This window comes from Pteropus medius, unplaced genomic scaffold (genome assembly GCF_902729225.1).
Source record: "Pteropus medius unplaced genomic scaffold, Ma_sr-lr_union100, whole genome shotgun sequence".
Taxonomy (NCBI): domain Eukaryota; kingdom Metazoa; phylum Chordata; class Mammalia; order Chiroptera; family Pteropodidae; genus Pteropus; species Pteropus medius.
In genome coordinates, this window is record NW_024350925.1 from 353,262 (window position 1) to 376,810 (window position 23,549).

Consider the following 23,549-nt stretch of genomic DNA (forward strand, 5'->3'; position numbering starts at 1 on the left):
ATTTTGTCCACAGATTGGTTCTGCGGGCTTTCTTATTTCTTATTCCAACAAAAGCTACGTGTAACTTTCGCATTGTAACTGATAGGTGGGGGTGGGGCTGAGGTGTCTCCCTTATAAATGTGGAGACAGACCCAGCTTGTCCTCGGGATTCAAGTATGACGTCGGGGGCGAGGCGATCCAGTACTGGCTCAGAGTGTGTCCAGTACTTTCCAGGGGAGGCAGAGACAAATGATCTGGACCCTAGAGAACACCATGGTGGGGACAAGGACGCTTCATGGGACCTCAACACAGCCTGGCTGAAACAGCTTCCTCGCTCTGGTTCAGTTCTCAGGACAGCGCCCCTGGCACACGTGGCCACAGGAGGGGTACCCCCGGCCCCTCTGCATCCGAATAAACCGGTATTCGGTGGGACACAGCAAGACTTTTGTGCCAGTGGGACTGACCACTGGCAACTGTGTAAGACGCATCTTGGAAGACAGTCGAGCTAGAGAATTTGGGGGCAATCTGCACGGAGGGGAAGAGGGGACCCAGGGGGCGGACGAGAATGAGAGGCGAGAACGGGCCGAGGCCATCCTGGGAGAACATGCATGCTCACGCACTAAGCAGAGAAGGCCGCTCAGCCAGGCCAGTCCAAGGAAGGGCCAGTTGGGTGCGGACACGGCTGTGTCCTCAGAACCCAAGGCAAGAGGAAGCTTCCCGGAGGAACATGACAGGGCCAACAGCGTTCGGTGCTGCAGGGCCCTCACGTAAGTACTGCGGATTCGGCTGGCAGGGGCAGGGGCCAGGAACCTGGGAGGGAATGCATTAGACAACGGGAAAGCCGCAGCTCGGAGGAAAGGGTCACGGCCAGGCACGCATCTGAGTCCTGGGCTGTTTCAGAATGAAGGGACAGGCGCAGTAACGGGGGAGGGTGAAGCCAGAGCAGACAGTAGGTGGCGCTAGACGAAGGGGCAAGCCGTGGCCCTCGGAGCACGGTGACCAAAGTCAGCGGGGCTCAGAGGAGGAAGGGCGGAGAGGACGGAGTTGCAGGCCGAGAGACCTGTGTCTCGTGTCACAGGGGCTGGACAGCGCACGAGGTCCTGACCACAGGTCTGGTCTGTTTCCTCGTGAGCATCAGAACGGTACTTAAAGGTGACCGAGTCCTTGACACGTGCTGGGCATGACACCCAGCGCTGGACACGCATTATGTCACGCAGCCCTCACAGCAACGCTGACGCCAGGTCACTACTTCTCCACCCTGGCAGCGCGTCAGGATCACCCCCCGCAGCTTCGAGAACTGTAGCAGGGTCTAGGCCGTGCCCCCAGGAGTCTCAGGCAGCCGGGGTGCGGCGGGCCCTCGGCCTGGGCAGTTTTAGGAGTTGTCCCAGTCACTGTGCCGTACACCGGGGTGAGACCCTGGGGTGAGGTCCTCTGCTGACGGGCAGGGTGCCGGGTGACTCGAGCTGGCTGAGAGACCAGGAATCAGTGGCCGCGGCAGCTAGGGCCCTGGGACTCTCCCACGGGCTGAGCAGTTCTGGGCTTGAGCGTAAAGGAAGCAGACCGCTGGGAGGACCGAAGCGCTGGCTGCGAGGCGCGGGCGTGGGGGGGAGCAGATGAAGGAGTGGGGCCCCCCGTCCTACTATCAGGCCCTTCACGCAAATCTCCAGCTTACAGAACTGACTCAGAGCCCGGGAGCTGGAGGGGGGCCAGGGCACGACCCGGGGAGGGGAGGGGGCAGGGAAGCTGCGGTCACCAGGTGGGTTTCCGAATCTGGACAGTCCGGCGACACAGGGTGAGCACTAAAGCAGAATGACGGGATGTGCAGGGGGCCTAGACCCCAAAAGGCTGGAGGGTTCCGGGGTCACGCCCCTGCTGGGGCCTTCTTGAACACTGAGGACAACCCAGCTGTCATCCAGCATGTGAGTAGGTGCTTATAAAAGTCAGCATGTGAGCTGAAACCTGCGCGGGCCAAGATTACCCCACAGCGTCCCTTACGAATATGCCGCCCTGGAGACTAACACATCGGCCCTCATTAAACCCAGCATAGCCTGTGTCCCCGCCCATTTTATAACGACGAGCACCTCCTCAGCTCAACAGCAGCTGATCGAACCAGCTGGTTTGTATGTAGGGGCCGCCTTGTATGGAAACTTACCTCTGGGTACCGGAACCCCACTTCCCGTGGTTGGATGCTGTGTGGGAACACAGGCCGCCTATGGCAGAGCAGACCCACGTCTCCCACCTCACTGTCTCTGGGGCACAGGTTCACGGACGAGGGGCCGTCTCTTACCCATGATTTTAGTAATACCCAGAACTCTTTTTTATTAATGTCCTTACTTCTTTTTATAATACCCAGAACACTAAATCCTCATTGAATGAATGAATTGGAGTATGGGACCATATCCTTACCAAAACATGGAAACTGCCTTGTTACGTAGCACTAAGCAGTACAGTTTTGTTGGCAGATTCTATTTTCCAGGGCAGGCATTTCTCTGGGACGGGATCAAGCGCTCCGAGTAATTATTTACAGGGGTCGCCCACCCCCATTTTCACGGTTAGGGCCCTGGCTTGTAGCTCACGAGCAGGGGAGCTATCTAATGAGACGTGTGCCCTTGCCTGTTGTCTAAGCTCTTGGTTTTACAAAATATTTTGTCCCAAGAAATAATTCATTCGCTGACTGGAAGATCTAACTTAATACATTTTAAGAAACAATACTACAGTAGGAAGAGATTCTGGATGTCTGAGAAAGCATTTGAAAAATATTTAAAAAGGAATTACTTTTTATAAGCGAGATTGGTCTATATTTTCCAATTCTGTGTGACCTGGGTTTTATTTACATCAGTGTTAGACTAGCCTCTAAAAATGAGTTAAGCATACTGTCTTTTCCTTTTATGTATACCAAAAGAACACATGTGTATATATATTATTTATATTTAACATGGAAAAAAGAAGCTAGTAACTCACCTTTACTGCATTGCCACCACCTTTGGGACCCTGAGACTTCTTATCAGAAGTGTCACTCCCAGAAGCTGCTCCCCCTTTAGAGAAGAGATGACAGGTACTCATTTCAACTACACCTTGATATTTACAGAAAGGTCCAACACGATAGGAATCCATACTTCTGTCATAGCAGGAAGCTTCAAAAGGCACCTCTACTGGCCACTTTACTACACATCAAGGTAAATGATTCTGTGACTCACCTCTCTTAAAATAGGAAATTAGTGCCCCATATAAACCCTTCAGAGAAAGAGAAACACACAGGTGAGTGCTACCAGCTGAATGGGAGTGCAGAAGTCTGGTCCCGATCCAGTGTCATATCCTGCGTTCTGAGGGTGAACCCCCAAGCTCTTGCATGATTTCTAACAAGCACTGCAATGGTGTATTCCACAGAATTCCGATGTGTAAAATCTCCACAAGTATATTTTAACTAAAGATCATATTGCCCGCCACCCATATTTGGCTAAAGAATGCATTCATGTCCAAATTCATAGAGTCTACTACATCGCCTTTTGATTCTTTCTCCAGAAAAGTCATCGATAATCAGATTAACAAGCATTGGCAGCAACTCCCATTTTACTAGTCTGTCATTTGACTACTGTGTCAACTTGTGTCAATGGCAGCATACTTACCTGTTAGAGGTTGATGTTCCTAAAAACTATGGCTGGATTAAGTGTCCAGTTCAATACACATTTCCTTCGTATCTACTAAGTTCCAGGCACTGGGAACGGTAAGATGGACAGGCCATGGCCCCTTCCTTCGGGGAGCTCATGTGCTACTGGGGAGACGGGTATGTACACAGACCACTTCAGGAGAATGACCTATGACCTGTGGACGGGGGCTGTGGAAGCAGGAAGGGACATTCTAGGCAGGCAGGGAAGGTTTCCTGGATGAGAAGGCGCCGACCGGGTGAGGAGACAGTCTAACGTGGGGGAATGGCGGGGTATTCTAGGAGACTCTGGATGAAGCCACATCTGGGGTGGGAGTGCTGTGACAGGAGCCTACGGGAGGTGGCTGAGGGTTGGGGCATGAGAGCCTTTGGGCCCCATTACGGTACATGGAATTTATCTTAGAACAGGGAGCCAATGAAAAGTTTTAATCAGGAGGCTCCATATTACTTGTCTTAGTGTCTCTGATGCCTTACACAGCTCGAGAGCGCTACTCAGCCCCTGCCCCTGAGCCTTAAAAATCACCATTGCCTTCCACTTGACTGAGAAACTGAGGCCATCGGTTATGATCGCGTACAAACTGCAGCCCTCCCTCCTCTCTGACCCCGATTTTGACAGCGTCCGTTTCACTGTCACCGGAAGCATCAGGTGTTCCTTCTCCTATTCAAAGTTCGGCTGCTCTACATTTGTCCTGGACCCCATTTTCTCCTAAATCTCACTCCTCTGTATCTTTACGTGTCTAACTCTACTGGATCCTTCACGTCGGCCTCACTCCCAAGTTTTCCCCATTGCGAAAAAACAAAACGTTCTCTTAGGCCTTCGTGCTCTTCTATCTACCATCTAATTTCTATGCTTTTTCCCATTAAAGCTTTCCAGAGAAGTCCGCCCGGATTGTCCAATCGATCACTTCCGGGTCACTCACTGGCCACCGGCTGCCTCCGTCCCGCACCCGGGGGTCCGCGGTCTGCTCCCTCCCCTCGCTCCTCACCCGACCGCATTCTCCCTGGCTGCTGTGGCCGCCCTGGCCGCTCTACCTTTTCCCCCTTTTCCAGAACCGCTTTTTCCTTTAGGCGGCATCTTTGCAACGCGCCGTTGAACTCTCAACTGTACCGGTTGCCATACGAAGCCCCTTCAGGCCCCATGGGGCTGTCCTAAACGGATGCCTGAAAGCGGCACCGCAACTGACCGTCCTTGGTGCGGCTCCGGAAGCAGGCATATCTTGGGACAGACCCAGCCCTGTGTCTCTAGGACCGATGGGGCCGAAGACGTCTGACCAATAAGAACCTTGGGCCGGGTAGAGGGGCGGAGCCAAAGGGAGAGCGAGGTAGGAAGGTACGCGTCTGCGCTTTTTGTTCCTTCTGTCACAGCCCTACATTGCGTCTGCTCCCCTGCTCCCGCGCTCCCCGCCACCGCCCTCCCCTGTGCGCGTGCGCAGTGGAAGCCACGGGCCCCTGCAGTCCCTCGGCGCCGGCTCTGCAGATCCCGCGGGGCCGCCAGACAAAGGGAAGAGCCGCGGCGGCTGCCCCCTCCTCCACACAAGCCCGCCCTCGCGGTTTTTCATGCTTAATTTTACTTTGCAGCTGTAGCTGGTGCGATTCAAAAGGTGGTTTAAAAAAAAAAAAAGCTGTCGCCCCTCGGCCTCTTGTAGAACTTTGTCCTGGAGAAAAATTCGAAGCAGTCCGAATGAATGTCCTTCAGTAGGGCATCGCTTAAATAAATAATGTTTCAACCACAGCAAAGGATATATGCCGTTTAACGAGTGTAAAGCTGTGTGTACAGACACGGGAAATGACCTTAAGGTTTCTAACCGAGCTGTAGAATATGATTCCTTTTAAAAAGTACAAAACGTACTATACGATATATGCGCATAAAGGACAGGAAGGCTGCCCAGCAAAATGTGACCAGTGGTGCTAGTACACGTCGTGTATGTTTCTGTGTATTTACAAAATTTCTATAATGGTGCAGCATAATACAGTAGTTGAAAACATGGAATTCTGAGGCCAGATCGCTTGGCTTCAAATCCCTGCTCCACCATCTGGCCGCTAGCTTTGTGACCTTCAGGAAGTGACGTCATCTCTCTCTGGCTTAGTTTCATCATGTGTAAAATGCAGTTGATGATTAATAGTACCTACTTATAGGGTGTTAAGAGACTTAAACAAGTTCATATTTGTAAAGCACATAGAATGGTCACGCGTTCCTAGAGTGTTAGCTTAAGATGAACGGGTTTTGAATTTGTGCCCCCACGCTGTCTCCCCTTGCCTGCAACCCCTCTCCCTCCAATTTATATGTAAGGGCAAGGCTTTTCTTGCACTTCACAGATGGCTGTTCAAGCTTGCACCGCCAGGCAGAACCTACAGGTGGTCCAGCACAGAGTTGACTTTTTGGAGCTAGCAGTGCTCAGACCAGGGGGTCGCGGAGTTCTGGGCCCATGCCCACCTGCAACTCAGACGTAACAAGCAGCCCCTTCATGTAGTGCTGCTGTGACTTCTGGACACAGCACATCTTGGACATGCCTTGCTTCAGACTGAGAGTGATCAGCTATGGAGAACATACCCAGTGTGGAGGGAATCACTGGTCCCCCACTTCTGAGGTGGATCCCACTGTCTCCAGGTACTGACTCTGCAAGTCCAGCTGGGAGATGGGGTTGGACTTTGATAATGACACTGTGGTCTCATGCTCATCAGCTCATCCACAGCCAGGAGGTTCAGGAGGCACCTTTACTTTTGCATTTTCGTAGGGAACAGCCTTTCCTGCGACCACTGGCTGTGGCCATCTCAGAGCGGGAATGACGCAGAGTTCAGATCCGGGTGAAGAGCCAGCATTAAATCGCTAATGAGCCTGGAAAATGCTTAAGGCCTGGAACACTGAGAGCTTTGTGCATTCCAGCAGATAACAGCAACAATAATAAGCAAGCCTCTGCAAGAGGTTGGATTTGCCCAGAGCAGTGCCTGAAGACCAGCAACTCAAAAGAGAAAAGATAGACGTAAGTCTGCAGGGGCTTTCAAAGTCAAAAGCACTTTAAAGACAGATATAATATCGCGTTTGATCTCAAGTATGCACTATGCATCACGAAAAGATGGGGAGGGAAACATGATAAAATCTTAAGTGTTCTGGAATATGAGTTAATGGCTAATTTTCATTTTTCTCTGTTCATATCAACTGGCATGTATTTTTCTTTTCCGAGAAAAAAGGCAATAAACATTATTCATTCTACACAGCGTTAAGTCTTCCCCAGTCTGTGGAGCCGACTGTGGAGGAGTGTGGAGCAGAGTGATGAGTGAACAGCAGAGCAGGCGGGGGCCAGAGAAGAGAAAACTTCAGCCTTGAGCCATGGTAGCAGCTGCTGGAGTGTACAGAGTGGGTCGGAGCCAGGAATGGCCGCCGGTCCTGTGTTAATTATCCCCTCAGACCCATTCTTCTTTGCATTCCTTAAGTGAAGAAAAGCAAGAGGGAAGGCTGGCAGGCCTCTTACCAACCTGCTCCACAACCGAGAGGGTGCAGTTGCTTTCCCGTTTGAGACCCCAGCACAGCGTCCTGTAAATGGGGAGCTTGGAACAACAAAGCAGGTCCAGCTGATCCCACTCAGAGATGTCAGTGCATGGGGAGCTCTGGGCCCCAGCCTCTGGGAACAAGGGTAGGAAGAGGTCACCCTGGGACGTTGAAACCAGGAAAAACCAGTGCATGGCAGATGGGGTCAACTACCTGCAAAGGTAGCAAATGGATGCGGGTATATTGCTGATGGGACAGATATGTCTCTGGGGCCTTGTCACTGGCTGAAGAACTTTCTGTCCCTCTTCTTGCCGTTTGTGACATGCTGAGCCTGAGAGCGAAGCTCTGAACAACTGGCTTTTAGAAAAGGCTTCAAAGAAGAACGTTCCATCTATGTTCCTCCAGCGTCATCCAAGCAAGAAGGCTGGGGAACATTAACAACGTGACATTAATATCTCCATCCAGAGAGGGGGATTTTTTTTGGGGGAAGGGCAGTGTTCATTTGAGGCAATGGGAAGCAACCAACACAAATGGCATGTGTAGCATGAGCCTCGAGCTTTCCGTCACGGTCCGTCTTGGTTCTCATGGCGCTCTGACTGCAGAGAATCGCCATCGCCATTTCCGGGCCGAAGAAACAGGCCCGGAGAAGAAATGCCTGCAAGTTGCAGAGCTGGGGACTGGGACGGGGATGGGCCTGGACACAGGTTGGCCTGACTTCCAAGCCGTCACCCTCTGCACGGTGACGCTTTGCCGTCTGAATGAAATCTGAGACCCCCAGCTCCTGTCGTTCAGAGTGCGTGTTCTCCAAGTCAGCTTCCCAAGGACCCGAGGCCTCACGAGGGGACAGAAATAAATGCGCCTCTGGCTTACGCGTCAGGGTGCTGGTTTTGAGTGATCTCCAAGGTGATCACCTCTGCCTACTGTGCCAGACCTCGTAAGCTGAGAAGCACAGAAGCGAGGAGCAGGAACGTGGCGTGGGTGGGGACAGCGAGCAGAGCATTCCAAGGCAGTGGGTGACAGTGAGGAAGACGGTGTCCTCACCCTCAGGAACCGGTCTCCGTGTCTAGCGAGTTCTGCCTCCTACGCAGCTCTTCTCCCCTGCCCCTCGTCATTTTATGGGGAACAAGGAACACTTTGCTAGGATTTACCAAACGTGTCTTGTACTCGGCCCCGCCCTCTTCCCCGCTGCCACAGCTTCCAAGCTGGTCTCTCAGTCGGAAGTCCCACCACCCTCCAAACTACTGTCCCCAGCGTCTGACAGAGAACTCTCAGAAACAGATTTGACGCTCACTTCCCCAGCGAGGGCCCTTCAGTGGCTCCCCGATGATATCTCAGAGGCTCCTTAGCCCGGAGGCCTGAGAGCTGTTCTGCTGACATCTCCAGCCATGTCGAGTTAGCAGTTACAGGCCCTCTGACGGATAGTGCTCGCTTAAGACCCACGCCTTTGCGCATGCTCTTCTCCCTGTCTGGAATGCTCTTCCCCTATTTTCGATCTAGCTAAGTCTTACTTACTTTTCAAGACGAAGCTCAGGTGCTACTTCCTCCTGGAAGCCTTCCCTGACCTTCTCCGCCTTCTCCCAGGCTGGGCCAGGTGCCCCTCGGGGCTCCCAAAGCGTGCTTGCCTTGTCTCTAACATTTGTGTGACGGTCAGTAGTAGGCCGTGCCATTGATGGGCCACGGTGTGTTTAACCATCCACTCAAATGCCGAAAACATTTGGGTTGTTTCCAGTTTTGGGCTATGACAGATAAAGCAGCTATAAATGTTTGTCAACAGGTTTTTGTGTGTGAAAACAAGTTTCCATTTCCCTAGGATTATTTCCAAGAGAGTAATTGTTGAGTTGTATGGTAATTGCATGTTTACTTTTGTAAGAAACTGCCATACTCTTCCAGAATGACTGCGCCATTTCAAACTCCTATGAGCGACGTATGGGTGGTCAGTTACAACTTTTATCTTAGGCATTTGGATAGATGTGTACTGACAGGTCATTGTGGTTTTAATTTGCATTTTTCTGATGCAAAGTGACCTTGAGCATCTTTTCATATGCCTGTCGGCCATCTGTATTTCCTCTTTGGAGAAGTACCTATTCAGGTCTTCTGCCCATTTTTTATTAGCGTGTTAGTTTTTTGCCGTTAAGTTGTATGAGTTCGTTATGAATTTGGGATAGCAAACCATTGTCAGATGTATCATTGGCGAATATGCACATGCCAGACATGTTCTGTGCATGCTTGTCCATGGCTGCAATCAGAGCTGGCCAACCATTTTGTAGCCTGCCTTCCCACTGACTGTGGCATAAGCCAGCATTTCCCTCCGTGCGTTTTACTGAGCGCAAGCCGCGCCATGTCCAAAAGGTTCCATGATCGAGCAGGCTTGGGAGCTCTACAGTTTATAGCCTTTCTCTTGGTGGTTCACAGCTCAATTTCCTTTCTTCGTTGCCCCTTCTCTACTGGAGACCTAAGCATTGGCCGGCCCCAGAGCTCAGCCTGAGCCATCTTTCCTCCTCTATTTATTTTTGCTACCTTGGTGAAGTCATCCAGTCTCAAGTCTTTAAAGCAGCGGACCCCAACGTTTGTGGCACCAGGGACCGGTGCTCCTCCGAGAATCTAACGCCTGATGATCTGAGGCGGAGCTGAGGCGGTGATGCTGGCGCTGGGGGGCGGCTGCAGATGCAGATGAAGCTTTGCCGCTCGCCTGCCGCTCGCCTCCTGCTGTGCAGCCCAGTTCCTCACAGGTCACGGACCGGTACCGGTCCATGGCCTGGGGGTTGGGGACCCCTGCTTTAAATCATTGATGTTCTAAGGGCTCCCAGCTTTCTCTCCAGCCTTGCCCACTGCCTTGAACTGCCAATCTGTATACCTAGGGACTGGCCAGGCATCACCGCTCGGATTTAATATATATAAAACCTAAGCACTCATTCCTCTCTCCCTCCCAAACCTGCTCTTTCTCAACTCTTCGCCATCCTAATAAATGGCACCACCATCCGTGCAGCTGCTGAAACCCCAAACGGATGAGTGGCTCTCGATTCCTCCCTTTCGCTTGTCACCCGCTTACAACTCACCAGGCAGCCTGGTGGGCTCAGTATTCAAAATACAACCCAAATCCTTCCATTCCTCCCCATCTCCAAGGTCGCCAGCCTCGCAGGAGCCGCTGTCCTCATTGGTTTCCTGCCTTCGTTCTTGCTTCACTCCAATCTGCCCCGCACAGAGTAGCCAGCATAAGTTTTAAAAGGTCAAACCATGTCAGTGACCCCCACTAAAACACTCCAATGGCTTCCCTTTGCTCTTAGAGCAGAAACCAGACCCCTACCATGGCCACTCTGCCTCCCTCACGGTCCCCTGGCCGGGCTGGGCTTCTTTCTAGTCCTTGAAAACAATAAACTCTCTCCCTCCTCGGGTCTTTAGATTTGCTGTCCCTCTGCCCAGAAGAACCGTCTGTGATCAACCCCTCTGGAGCAGCCCTGTCTCCCGGGGGGACGTCCCGTCGTCACGTCACCTTGTTAACTTCGTACACAGCATTCGCTGCGATCTGGAATGATTTGGGGTATTTATTTGTATTCTGCCTCCGCTGACTGGAATATAGGCTTTAGGAGGGCAGGGGTCTTGTCTCTGGTTCACTGCTGTGTCCCCAACACCCGAGTATCTGACACACCCAGCAAATACTTGTTGAGTGAATGAACGTGCGAGAAAAGCTCCGAGGAGACACGTAGGAAAGAAGCCTCTTAAACTTCACATTTCAAAAACCTGTTAGTAACATGCTGTGTTTGGGGGAAAAATACTTCAAGACACGCTAGCAGAAGTATTTTGTTTTCCCGTTGGAGTGAAAAAAAGAGAGGTTTCATATTCATCAGCCGTGTCCTCAAATCTTGGTTCTGCCCCTCACTAGCTGTGTGATCTTTGGCAGGTTAATCGGCTTCTCTGAGCTTCAGTTTCTCCATATTCAAATGGAAGTAACGATAAAAGACTTGGGAGGCGGTCGCATTGAACTAGATAAAGTAATACACTTAGAATAATATATGTCAAAAAGTCTCGCTCATTGTAATTATGATTTTTTACTTTAGTTGCGCTTGACGAAGTTTATTCCCTGGCTTCCTTGTTGAACAGTACTTTGTCTCGTTTTCCTAGCATAGACTCCCAGAAGGAGGATTACTGAGTAAAATGGTATGAGCATTTAAAATCTGATGCATACTGCCAGATTTGATTTTAAAGGGATGGTGTTTATTCACAGTCTTAGCAGCCAGTAGCCAAGCCTGACATATTGCAATTTTTTCCACCTCCCCTCAATTTTTGCTACTATAATAGGCAAAAAATGGCCATTCAGTTTTTCAGATTTTCTATGTCTTTGCTCCTTAAGGAGGAGTAGACATTTCCCCATATGTTTGCCTCCTAATAGTATTTCTTCTCATCTATTTGTGCCCTCACTCATTTTTCTCTTGTGCAAGCGTTTTCCTGTCACGGCTGCCAGGACACAGGCTGATGTGTCGTGTAGAGCAGGGGCAGATAGGGGCTGGGGCTGTGGTCCGCTCCCTTTTGGAAATTTGGGGCTTCTCTCTTGGTTCGCCATCTGCCCTGTCTCCTTCCTAGATTCCTTTTTCTGCAGCCTTTCCCTAAAATTTGCTGTAACTCAGAATTGCATATCGAGTCTTTAGAAAGATGTTCTTGTGTAAGATAGGACACATACATACCTACAGATACGTGCTTAAAGCAAACGGACAGTTTGTTTGTACACTTGTAAAAATAGTTACAAAGCGAACACGTGGGACCACCACCCAGGTCCCAAAATAGAATCTTGCCAGCCCCCCAGAAGCCACCCCCGTGTCCTCACCAGTGACAGTTTTCCCTTCCTCTTATAAGGAGCCACGCCCTTAACTTCTATGACAGCGCTTTCCTCGCTTCTCTTTAGTTTTACCGCCTATCTATGCGTCCCTCAACGAGAACTCAGTCTTGCTCGTTTTTGCTCTTTATGTAAATGGAATCATCCTGTATGTGGTCCTTCGTGTCTTGCTTCTTTTGCTCAGCTTTATACTTGCGTGCTCCATACATGTTGTCGCATGTGCCTTAGTTTGTCGTTGCTATGCAGTATTCCAGAGTTTATTCATTTTCCTCTTGATGGACTGTTGTGTTGTTTCCGGTTTGGGCTGTTATGTGCAATGCTGCTATGTCTTCTGTATGTCTTTCGGGAAAGACATGTACCCATTTCCCAGGGGATGTAACTAAACCAATTTAGGTTCCTACCAGCAGCGTATCAGAGTTTCCATTCCTATACACTTTCCTTACTTAACACTAGTTAATGTCAGACTTTAAACTATTTTGCCTTCTGGTGGATGCGGAATGGTATTTCGGTGTATATGTGTGTGTGTGATTGTGTGTGTTTTACAGCTTTATTGAGGTATAATTGATGTACAACAAACCACATATTTAAAGTGACAATCTTATGAGTAAACATCTGTGGAACCAGAGCCACAATCGAGATAATGAACATATCGGCACCCCCCTCACTCCTCATTTCTCTGATGACAGATGAAGTGAAGCACCTTCACATGCTCATTGGGTATTCGGATTTCTTCTTTTACCATGAGCCCATACAAGTCTCTTGCCCTTTTTTCTATTGCGTTTTCTGTCTTTTTTATGACTAGTAGGAGTTCTTTGTGTATTCTGAATACTAGTCCTTTGTTGGTTATACGTTTTGCAAATAGCTTTTCCTTCTCTGTGGCTTGCCTTTTCACTCTTGAAATGGTTTTCTGATTTTAAGGTAGTTGGATTTTGTCATTTCTCTTATGATTAATCGTTTTGGATCTTGTATTAGAAATCCTTTTCTCCTCTGAGGTTGTGAAGATATTCTCGTACCTAATCTTCCAAAAGCTTTATATTTTTGCTGCTCGTATTTAGGCTTTCATGTACCTGGAACTGATTTCGTAGTATGGTATGAAGCTCATTTTTTTTTGTCATGTAAAATAAATAAAATAGAGTGATAGGCTTCTCAATATTTAGTGAACCCCTATGGCAACAAATAAAACAAGGAACAAAGACATACAAGAGAAATTTACATGGTAGAACCTGCAAAGCTTATTGGATGGATGTAGGAGAGAAGACACAGGTAGGGAGATGCCCAGGCCTCTGGCTTTTGCAGGTAAGTGGATGGCGATACAACTCACTGAGGTAGGAAACGTGGGGAGAAGAGCAGGAGATGCAGACAAGGCCACCGAGGCCACACATTGCTCAAAGGAGTGGCCTGCGTCGCTGCCCTTTGCTCCCACCTAAGCCTGTTTCCTTCCCTTCTGTCCTACGGATGTTGACCCCTAGGCCGTTCCTTAAGAAGCAGCCCGCACACAAAACTCCATCCCAGAGTTTGCTTCCTGGGAACCCACCTTGCAGGAACATCATAAAGCAGGGGTTCTGGGCTCAAATGCTTCAGGGGCCCGGCTGGCACATATGTGACTGAAGCTGGTTGGGTTTCATACAAGAGGGAGTGGTGGAGAGCGAGGTGAATCGGAGAGGCTGTGCCCCAGCCACATTTTTAACAATTGAAAAACAACGTTGTGTACTCTGGGCCTCTCGTTTATGACCTGTGCTTTAAAGGTGTTCTCTCTGGTTAATTAATGTACCGGACCCTGCCCTTGACGTGCATGGTGAGTTTGGTCACTGTGATTGAGACCCTAAAAGCATCCCCAGCTCATGGCATGGTCGCACAAGGAGGCTCTGACACTGCAGGGCCCCACCGTGAGCCGGCCTCCTGGTCTGAGCTTTAGCTTCACGCTTTACACCTGCTGCTGGCTGAGAGGCGCCGCGGCCTCTCCCTTCCCTTGGAAGCTCTCTAGGTTGTTTCCAGCTCTGTTGTGGCTCTTCGGAAGAGCGGCATGGCGATGTCTGGGGACATTGAGCTAGCATGGGGCCGGGGAGACAAGGATGCTGGCTGCAAGGCCTTTTGAATGGGAGTTGACCCTTGAATATAGCCGCCGCCACCACCTGCATGATGGGCCCGCCCTTTTTTGAGGGATGGAAGCAATCTGGGCCACATCTGGTCTGCGCTTTTTTGCTCCCAGCCCAGACTCTCTCTGGACTGCCCTGCTGGGTGGCTTCACCCGAGCCACAGAACAAAGAGAGAGTGCAGCCCTGAGCACAGTTGCCACGGCAACCTCCTCCCCTCAGGAGCCTGGCAACTGCTGCCCACTTCAGCAGAGCCAGGCGTCCACGAGCACTGGGGCTCGAATCCCCGAGACCACATCCTCGAACATGACACCCTGCCCGCGTGGCTCAGCTTCCTGGCTTGGCGTGCCAGGTTTCTGCAAGACACGGCTCCCGCATATCTGTTTTGGGCTCTCAGGGGCTGCTGAGAATCGGATTCCGCGTGCGGGCCCTACGCTTGTGTGGTTGGTCAGACATGCTCACGAACAGGGCTAGTGTCTGAATAAAGGCGTCGTTGCTACAATGAAAACCACAGTGTGAAACAAAACGGTTTTAACAGAAGTTGTTTATTTTAGGAAGACACAAACAGCACTAGCTATATAAAGAATACAGTTCAATTGCTGGTAGCAAGCCAGTAAGGAATGCTTTTGTTTAAAAAAAAAAAAAGAGAGAGAAAGAAAGACAAGAAAAACCCTTTATAGTATCACCCCAGAGAGGGCTCTTTTCCATTTTGTGCTGGAATTTTTGGAAGACTGGGTTTCTGATCTCTCTTAGTTTCTGCTGCTTCTCAAACTTTCTATCCAGGGACACGTTCTCATCACTGCGCGGACTGACTTATCTCTGCCTTCCAGTTTAGGGTATTGGTCTGTAAGTTCCTGTCTTCCTGATTTTTCTTAAGTGCATTGTTGGCACACACTAAGCATTGAACCGTAAGTGCTAACTTCACAAAAGTCCGTCTCCTGACTATGCATAGTAGGACCAGCCAATCCTCCTTCCTCATTTTGCCTTTGGCAAGTGTAGTACTTTTGCTGCCTTCGAGTCCAAGGCACAAGCCTGGTTCCCTTCCTGATCTGGAAATCCTAAACGAAAGGTGGAAAGAAACTGTTTCATGGATGCTTTCAAACCAGGACATCCTGAAAGTAACTCGTGGCTCTGACTTTGTAAAATTTAGATTTCAGTGAGTGGGTAGATCCCTGGGCTCAAATGACAGAAAGCAAGCTAAAGGCCCCAAGAAGCGATCTGCTTAGATAGGAAACATGCACCCCGAGAGGGATGTCCGAGTGACCGAGTCCTTATCGAATGAAAAGTCCAGATCCGCCACAGAGGGGCTTCTTCAAATGGCTTCCTGAGAGAAGCCAGCACAGGAACCCCGACCGTCCCCTTCCCCTTGACTGCCCCATCAGACCTTGACCGAGACCAGAGACCTGCTGTGAGCACTGGATGGGGCGTGTGTGCATCTGTGTGCGTATGAGTGTGTGCACACGTGTGACAGAGCTACACTGGGGAACGAGGACTCACAGTCCAGGTGGAGAAAGCATGCTTGCACACACAGGCACACCCCTTCTCATTCACTCATATGCCCCCACGTTTATATGAGCAAATGTGAAAATGTCACTCTGAGTGTTAGACACCCATGGAGCATTAGGGGTAGAGATGGAGCAAAATGGAGAGAGATGTGAAGATGCTTTACGGAATCCACGAAGAGCAGGTGCTGGCACTGTGCTGGTTGTGGCACCGCCCGGGGCATCTCAAGGAAAACTGGGGGCATGGAACACCTTTTGTAACTCACTGGTTTTCTCGCCGGGACTGGAATCTTATGGCCTGGTCATAAGACTTTCTGGAGACAGCCCTAAACTAATGATGGCAGAATGGGGCAGGGTGGGACAAATGACCCAGGGCAGGGTCCTCAACCACACTTTGGGGGACTAACGATGACACAAAAGAAATAAGAAAGCTCAGAAATCCATTCTTCTCTGTCAGCTTACCCCAAACTCGAGGAAGCAGAGGCACATTGGATAAGCAGGACATGGGGTCTGGGGAAGACAATGAGGGTTCCTACGCTGAGGTAGTCAGTGAAAATGAGAGACGAGGGGAGGGGAGGGAGAGGGAGAGAGAGGGAGAGACAGACAGACAGACACACTGGCCATAAAAGACACTGTATCAGAGTAATGGTTGGCATCTGCAGCCTCCCTCCACCCACCTCTGTGCAGACTGCTCTGACAGTGCAGTAGATGCGGGCTGGGTCAGGGAGCCACGTTATTCTGTACGCAACCCAGTTATCGGATACGGTCACAGAAATGCTAGCCTTAGAAATGGTCTGGACCAGGGGTTGGCAAACTATGACAAGCAGGCCAAATCCAGCCTGCGGCTTTGTATGGCCCAAGACCTAAGAATGGTATTGATATTTTTAAGGTGTATAAACAACCTTTTAAAGGTCAAACAAACAACAACAAAGAAATAGAATTTGCTACTGAGGCCCTCCGTGGTCTACAAAACTTAAAATTGTTGCTATGCGGCTCTTTGCAGAAAAAGTCAACCCTCGGTCTCGAAGACAGGGAAAATCCTACCAATCTCTGAGCCATTCCTGAAAAGGGGAACCGGAAGAGGTCCAGGAGAAACAAGGGGACAATGGAAATGACTGGAAATACCACTCCATAGGACTAACACAGCCCTAAAGGTGCAGTGCCCGCAACTCCACAGAATAGTGAGGTATGCATGAACCATGGAAGGGAACCCCAGAATAGCTAAAGAGAGGGTCACGCTAAAGAGCATCACGCAAAGCATGTTGTGGAAAACAGACTGCCTGCAGAGCTCAGTACTGCTTAGGAAATCCTGTTATTGTTTCATTAGATGGAGATAGAGTTTGAGCCCAGGGATTGACAAAGTATCAAGCTAGGTGAAGTTTCTAGAACACAAGTAAGTATCTCATTAGCATCGAATAGTCTGAAAATACAAACTTTAAGAAGGGAAGGATAAAGTAGATTCTAGGATTCTAGGAAAGCCTACGTTGGCTTGCCCTACTTTAAATAAACAGCAATTTTAAAAGTTCACACTAAAAAAAAAAAAAGAGGCTTTGGGGACATTGACAAGAGGGTTCTTCATTTTTCAAAAGAAATCACCAGGAGATTCCCCTACACAGGAAGGTTCTCTACTAGCAAAATGGAATTTGATCCCCCAAATTTCATTTTTCAAACAACTTTAAAGGAAAACACCCATTGTACGAACTAGAGCACATATCGAGTTTGGAGGGCAATGAATGTTTCTAGACTGAAAATCACATACGTCTTTGGATTCATGAACTAATGAATTCTTCGGCATTTTTCCTTAAAGCATCAATATTAGTTTACTGAAATACCTGGGAAATTCATTTGTCGTAAAAGTAGAAGACAGCTGTGGGGCTTCCGTAAATGTCGTGCTTTAAATGAAAAAAACACGACCCAGAGGCAGGGGACCTGAGATCGAGGCCGGGCCCTGCCACCGTGTGACCTTGTGTAAGTTACTTGACCTTTCAGGGCCTCAGGGCCCCATCTGTAAAGCGAGAAGTTGGTCCCTTTCAACTCTAACATTCCGTGACTACAGATAAATATAGAAATAAGATAAATATAACAATCTAGAAATAAGAAATATTTCCCCAAAGTAAGCTTCGGAGGCAGTAGAAAAAAGTAGCAATGAAATATAATAAAAAGAATAAAACTTTAACTACTAGCCAGAGTAAATATATCTCATTTAAAAATTAATGAAAAGATTTGCAATTTACAATTGATCAGGAGAGGTAAGAACATACACATTGATATTTCTTCACCATCATACATACGGAGGAGGAAATGTGTCTGGGTGCCTTATACAGTGAGCACAATGCTGTGTTTGCATGCATGACATTTTATAAAATTAGATGTCAAAAACTCAACACCACGTAAGAAATAAATTTCTATAAAGCTTGGCATTAAAGAGAGGCTGAGAGGGGTTAACTGGTTGTTCCAGTTCATATTTCGTTTGTGGATTCGTTGATATCAAAATCCGGTACTTAGGCAAAATCTTAAAATCAAATACATTTCTGCCAGAGCCCTTCTAGAGAACAGCCACCATGGTGAAGACAGGTATTTAACGGTTGACCACACTGAACAAACATAACACCTTTTCCTTTTTCCTGTTTGTGATTTTTAAAGAAATTTTTAACCAGAAACAGGCCAGATGTGCTGGGTAAGTGAAGTCAAATATTTTGCAGGTTGAGCTAGTTGATTCAATCTGATAATTTCTTAACACCAAACAATATATACCTGACCTGACCGACATGACAATATATATCACTTAGCCAGAGGCTGATCACTGTAATGATAGCAGAAATGACAGGAGAGGTGGGAATCGTTTGGAGAGCCGTGGCTATAGTGATTCAGGGGCTTGAAGAAGTAACATCGCTGGAATAGACACACGCACACACAGACACACACACTTTGAGAACCAGTGGCTTAGATTTGGAGCTTTACCGAACAAAAGCATATACTTATTTCACATAACCCCTTACTTACGCAAATTCCTTTTTGCTAAAGATATTAAAAGTCTCTTCAATGTGTATCTATAACCACTGACTCCTGTATTCCTCTATAAATCTGTTTCAGAGTATTCTAAAACTTCTATTTCATGTCACTGTTGAAATCATTTTCACTGCCCTTTGACAAAGGCAGCTCTTTGCACCTCCTTCTCAGTCTCTTGTCCTTTTACATCCCTAATATCTTAGTCACTTATGGCAGAAACACACGCAAAGGCTTTGGAGGGACTGGGTGGTGCTGAATTATCACCACGAACACCGGACGACTGACGCTGAGCGGACGATACTGGACACTTTCACCTTTCACAAGCGGGACACATTTTCACGAACTCTTTAAATCCTTGTGTTTTTACTCAGATGATGAATAGTATCGATTCCATTTGCATAAAAATGTTAATGTACAACATGAACGATCTAGGCTTTTTAGTGGCTTTCAGTAGCCTTATGAAACAGCACTGGGTGTGAGGGCAATTCAATTGACCGTCAGAAATTTGCTAACATGGTTCCAGGAGATTATGGTATTTTCTATATTTTTTGATACTTCTGCAACTAATTTGATGCCTAAAATTCTACGAGTAGAATTTCATTCTTTTGGCTTAAGGCTTTTCCCCTGTTTGATGCAAAGGACCCTCAAAAGAGGCAGCATTAAGCCTTATAACCTCAAAGTAAAGGAGTTGAGCCCTTTCCTGAGAGCACGCTTTTCTTAGCTAGGAAGAGAACACACCAGGAGGCACTCAGGAGAGTTGGTGCTGGGAAGTAAGGTCGGGGGGCATAGAACAGAATAGACTGAGCATTCCAAGGACAACCCTCCAGCTCATTCACCGTTTTGCCGATAGGGTTATTCCCGTCAGCATCCCTTACTGAAATCCATGCGTGCTAAGTCGCCATGAGGAGCAGGTTATCTAGATAGCAACCAGGTTCTCCGATCATGTCGAAGATTCTTTGATATATAGGCATACAAAGATTTATAGTGGCGGAAAAATAGATGGCAATAAAACATTTGGTGCAATGACAGGGAGCTACCCCCGAATCAGAAGAACCATACTCGTTCACAGGAAGATGAACTGACACTACCTTGTGGGGCACAGATGGCAGGGCCGGGACCAGGGGAAGGCACTTGCACAGTCCTGAGAGTGGGTACCTCCTTCAACTTTGAACCCCAGGCCTCTCGCTCACCTCGCTCTAGTCCTGGCCCTGGCAAATCATAGTAAAGTGAAAGCTCACCACCGTATTATAGGCCCGGCGATGATGAAAGGCTGCTCTGCTGAGGGACAGAACACTGATCGTGAACTTATCTTTTGAAGGAAGAGTTGGTTTATGAGGAAGACGGCAGGTGCCTGGGCTCATCTGCTCAGACTGGTAGGTACATCAGGATCGCAACCTAATCTGCGCTATCTAGAGAGTGAAAATGCATGTCTGGTAAAATGCTCGTTGCAAGAGCCTTATGGAGTCTTATAGTGTCTTTGCACATTCAAGGTGATGCGTCCAGATCAACCGGTTGATTTGTGGTCATGAAGCTAATACGAACTGTTTTTGCTGCCTGTGGTCTTGCCACCTTAAAAGGTGAGCTGTCGCCTAGGGATGCAGTTCGAGGGAGTTGGGGCTGACGGACAAGATGGGGCCAGGTGGGAGGCCCAGGAGACAGACTAAGCCAGGCAAAGGAGAGGAGACACCAGCAAAGGTTAAGGTTTTGCAGAGAATAATTTGCTGTCCATCCCCAGCATCGGAACCACAAATACATAATGAACACGCACCGAGAGCAAAGCACTCTCAGCTACCAGTCAGCCTCCTCCCTGGGGACGACTCCCTCCACTCCCAACTGGACCAAGGTCAGTCTAGCAGAGCCACCAGCTGCTATTGGTTGGAGTCAGAGGCAACAAAGGGATAGAAACACCTTGAATTGGAAGCTGACCTCCCGGAGCCAACTTCATTTCCCTTGAACCCCTTCTGTGTCCCACCTTCAAAAACTGTTATCATTATTATTTGCACTAGTAATAGTGGCAGTAGTGGGTTCTCTGAAAGCCTTCCTGGAGGGGCCTTCAGCCTCTCTTCTCCAGTCTCGGCAGAGTAGGTGCAGAAGGCAGCAAACGCTGTGGTATGTGCCTGGGTGGGAGAGAGAGTTGGTATTACGATAATCAAGGGGAGGATGGAGGTTGCAACTTAGGAGTACGAAAGATGCTCAGTGTTATGTTCAGCGATGATTGCTAGAAATTGTAGAGTTGGTTTTTCGTCTGCCACTAGGTCCACCTGGTACAAAATATTAACTGGATCTTTCTAGTCCTCAGTGTTACCTCTGACCATACGATCTCTGCCCCAAATCCTCTTGTGCTAACGGGAACACCTCTGGGTATTCGAGGGCCATACTGACGATGTAGAAGGCGCTCTAAAAATTCCAGGCATACAGAGTAGGAAAGCAAGACTCAAGGTAATTGAAAACGTCAAGGTGTCTGTCTGAGCATTCAACTCAGAATCTTTTGGAAGGACCACCAGAGGCAGCAAGGTGAAGGGAGAGGCAAAACCCACTAGAAGTAGCAAACAAGAAGCTTCCAGAAGTAACAAGTCCTATGCTATGCAAGTCTCATAATTGGCTTTAGAGTTCAAATATTCATAATGGTTCCCAAGGAGAAAGCCCTGGCCACCCTTCACCGTCGTTAGGCAAAAGCACAAACACTCCGCGTCCCCACAGGGCAAAATCTCTCCATGTATTAGAATTCTGAGTCTGGGGCAGACAAGTGGGCATTCGTATATAAATGAAGGCCTGGAATGAATCTATTTTATTTCATGCAATGGCCCTGCAATTTGGTCAGGACCTTCAAAGCAAACAGTTTGAATGTTTTCCAAAGCAACTGGGCTTTTATTATTTAGTATTTTAAGTGGCTTCTCTCTAAATCACGGGGAAGTGCCGGTTGCAAGGGAATTGGTGGGCCTGCCCTGTACTCAGAAGTCTGGAAATCAGAGCTGTACCAAGCGAGGGCCTCGGCCCGTCTTCTTGGCACTCAGTGTGGTCTTTCAGCTGTTCCGTCTACTGGAGTGTGGGCAGTTGAGCTAAGAACTTGTTTCTCATTGGTGAGCAATGTGACCTATCAAAATCAAGGTTCTGTATCCTCTGGGAGGGTGACCAGTGAATCCGATGGGTGGGGTGGGGTAAAGGAGGAAGGTGTCTTTGTGAAGCAGGCTACCATTTCATTTGACTTCTTTTGTCCTCTTGGGAATGGTGGACAATTAACCTTCCATAATTGGTTGGCCAGTTTTCTTTGTGCAATGCTTTGTCCGTTTTCCGCCCACCTCCCGGAAACCAGACACATGAAAATCAAATGGATCACTGCTCTTGCTTTGCTTAGACAATTGAACTGACAAGAATAGAGACTATAAACTTGGGGTTGGGAGAGGAGAGGTCGCCATGACTGTTGGGGGCTCCGTCGGCATCCTTACACTTTCCCGCGACATGGTTAAGCGAAAGTCCGTCAAACAGCAGACCCTAAATGGCAAAAAGTAGCCCTTTTTTTGTGTTATGGGCCATAGCAATGTGCGAGGCTGCCTTTTAGACTCCATGTGCATCCTTTTAGTCTATATGTTCTGTTTTGGACCAAAGTAAAACTTGCTTTAAACAAAACAAAAGCAACCACAAACCACAATCTGAACTGAACGGTGGTGGGCAAGTTACAGTTACTTTCTCTCCTCCTTGAGCCTTTGATGATGCAGGTTCCTTCAGCTAAGTACCTCCTGTAATGAATACTCTATGCAAATGAAGTGACAGTTCTTAGAATGCAGCATAAGCTGGGCATAGATCCTAGCTATTATTGTTGACAGACACTTGAAGGATCTCAAGGCGCTCGTGCGAGTCACCTCAGACAGATTGGAGCCAACAATGGCCACCTCGTTTGTTGGCCGAGCATGGTTCATCCAAAGCAACCCAGTCCTGACCCTTTCTAGCTAAGAGGTTGGGGGAAGGGTCTGCATGTTATTGAAACTCATCACCCTGATCTCCGTGTAGACAATCAAATTGAGAAAGGCATGAAATTCAGGACAGAGTCACATTCACAGTTTGCACGACAAAAGCCATCCAATCAACCCCATGCCGAAATAAGTGCACACCTGCAAACCTCTTGCGGGGAGACTTACACCGTGGTTGAAGAGGCATCAGACTCTTTCTGTTTCTCCACACAGGGCATCAAGGCCTCGCCAGGAAAGTGAATCATCAGCAATGGCTCCCTATGCCCCCGGCTTTGGCAGCCCCCGATCTGCTCTCCCACTGTGCCCCTCGGTGACAGGAGCCAGGGATGGAGCAGCAGGGTCATTGATTGAAAAGATGGCACCTGTGCCCCTGCATCTGAGAATTTCTTCTTGGCACACACCACCGGGGGAAATGAGGAGAAAATCAGAGTCAGTAATGGCAAGATTTTAGGTACGAAAACGTAAAACGTCTGAGGATGATTAAAGTGCCCGATGATTTCAGTTCTAGATAAAGTGGTCTCTCTCCTGCTGTCCGGAGTGTGAGTTAATGGACAAGAAATGGAGGTTCCTTTGTTATTTCCATGGTTTCTTTTTCAAACCCTTTCCCTTCCCCCTTCTCTGCTCAAGCTTAGTAACTAGACCGTGCTTGCTCAACCCAGGGCTTAGGTACTGGCGCTATCGGTGGTGTCATAGTCTTTTGAAAATTGTGCGATGATTCTCCGAGCCAGTGGGTTAGTGGTCTTTAGCAGTTCGGCCGCTGAGGGGCGGGGCCTCGGAGTTGCCTTACTTCCTTTCTTCTGTAACAAGGCCTTGAAGTCATCGTTTCTGCCAGCATCTAGGCTGGCATTGCCGCTTGACCCTGCGGAGGCAGCCGACTCACTGACTGGTGAATCAGCTGTGTTCCTTATTGGTGACAGGGAGCTCGGTCTGCTGCCTCCGGCAAAGGCTTCGCTGGGTTCCTTCCAGCCAAGCAGCTTTCTCTTGGACCTAAAGAAGAGAAAGTTAGCTCTGAGCGAATC

The 23,549-nt window shown here is 48.7% G+C and overlaps 1 protein-coding gene across 2 annotated transcripts in view; it reads right to left on the reverse strand.

Annotated features, from left to right (window-relative positions):
- Window positions 1-14,576: 14,576 nt before the first annotated feature.
- Window positions 14,577-23,549, reverse strand: part of NHSL2 (NHS like 2) — a 193,831-nt gene continuing 184,858 nt past the window's right edge. For both annotated transcript variants that reach the window (XM_039841678.1, XM_039841679.1), the window contains one exon: window positions 14,577-23,517. In XM_039841678.1, coding sequence (XP_039697612.1) covers window positions 23,193-23,517 — 325 coding nt within the window. In that variant the 3' untranslated portion in view covers window positions 14,577-23,192. The remainder of the gene's footprint in view (window positions 23,518-23,549) is intronic.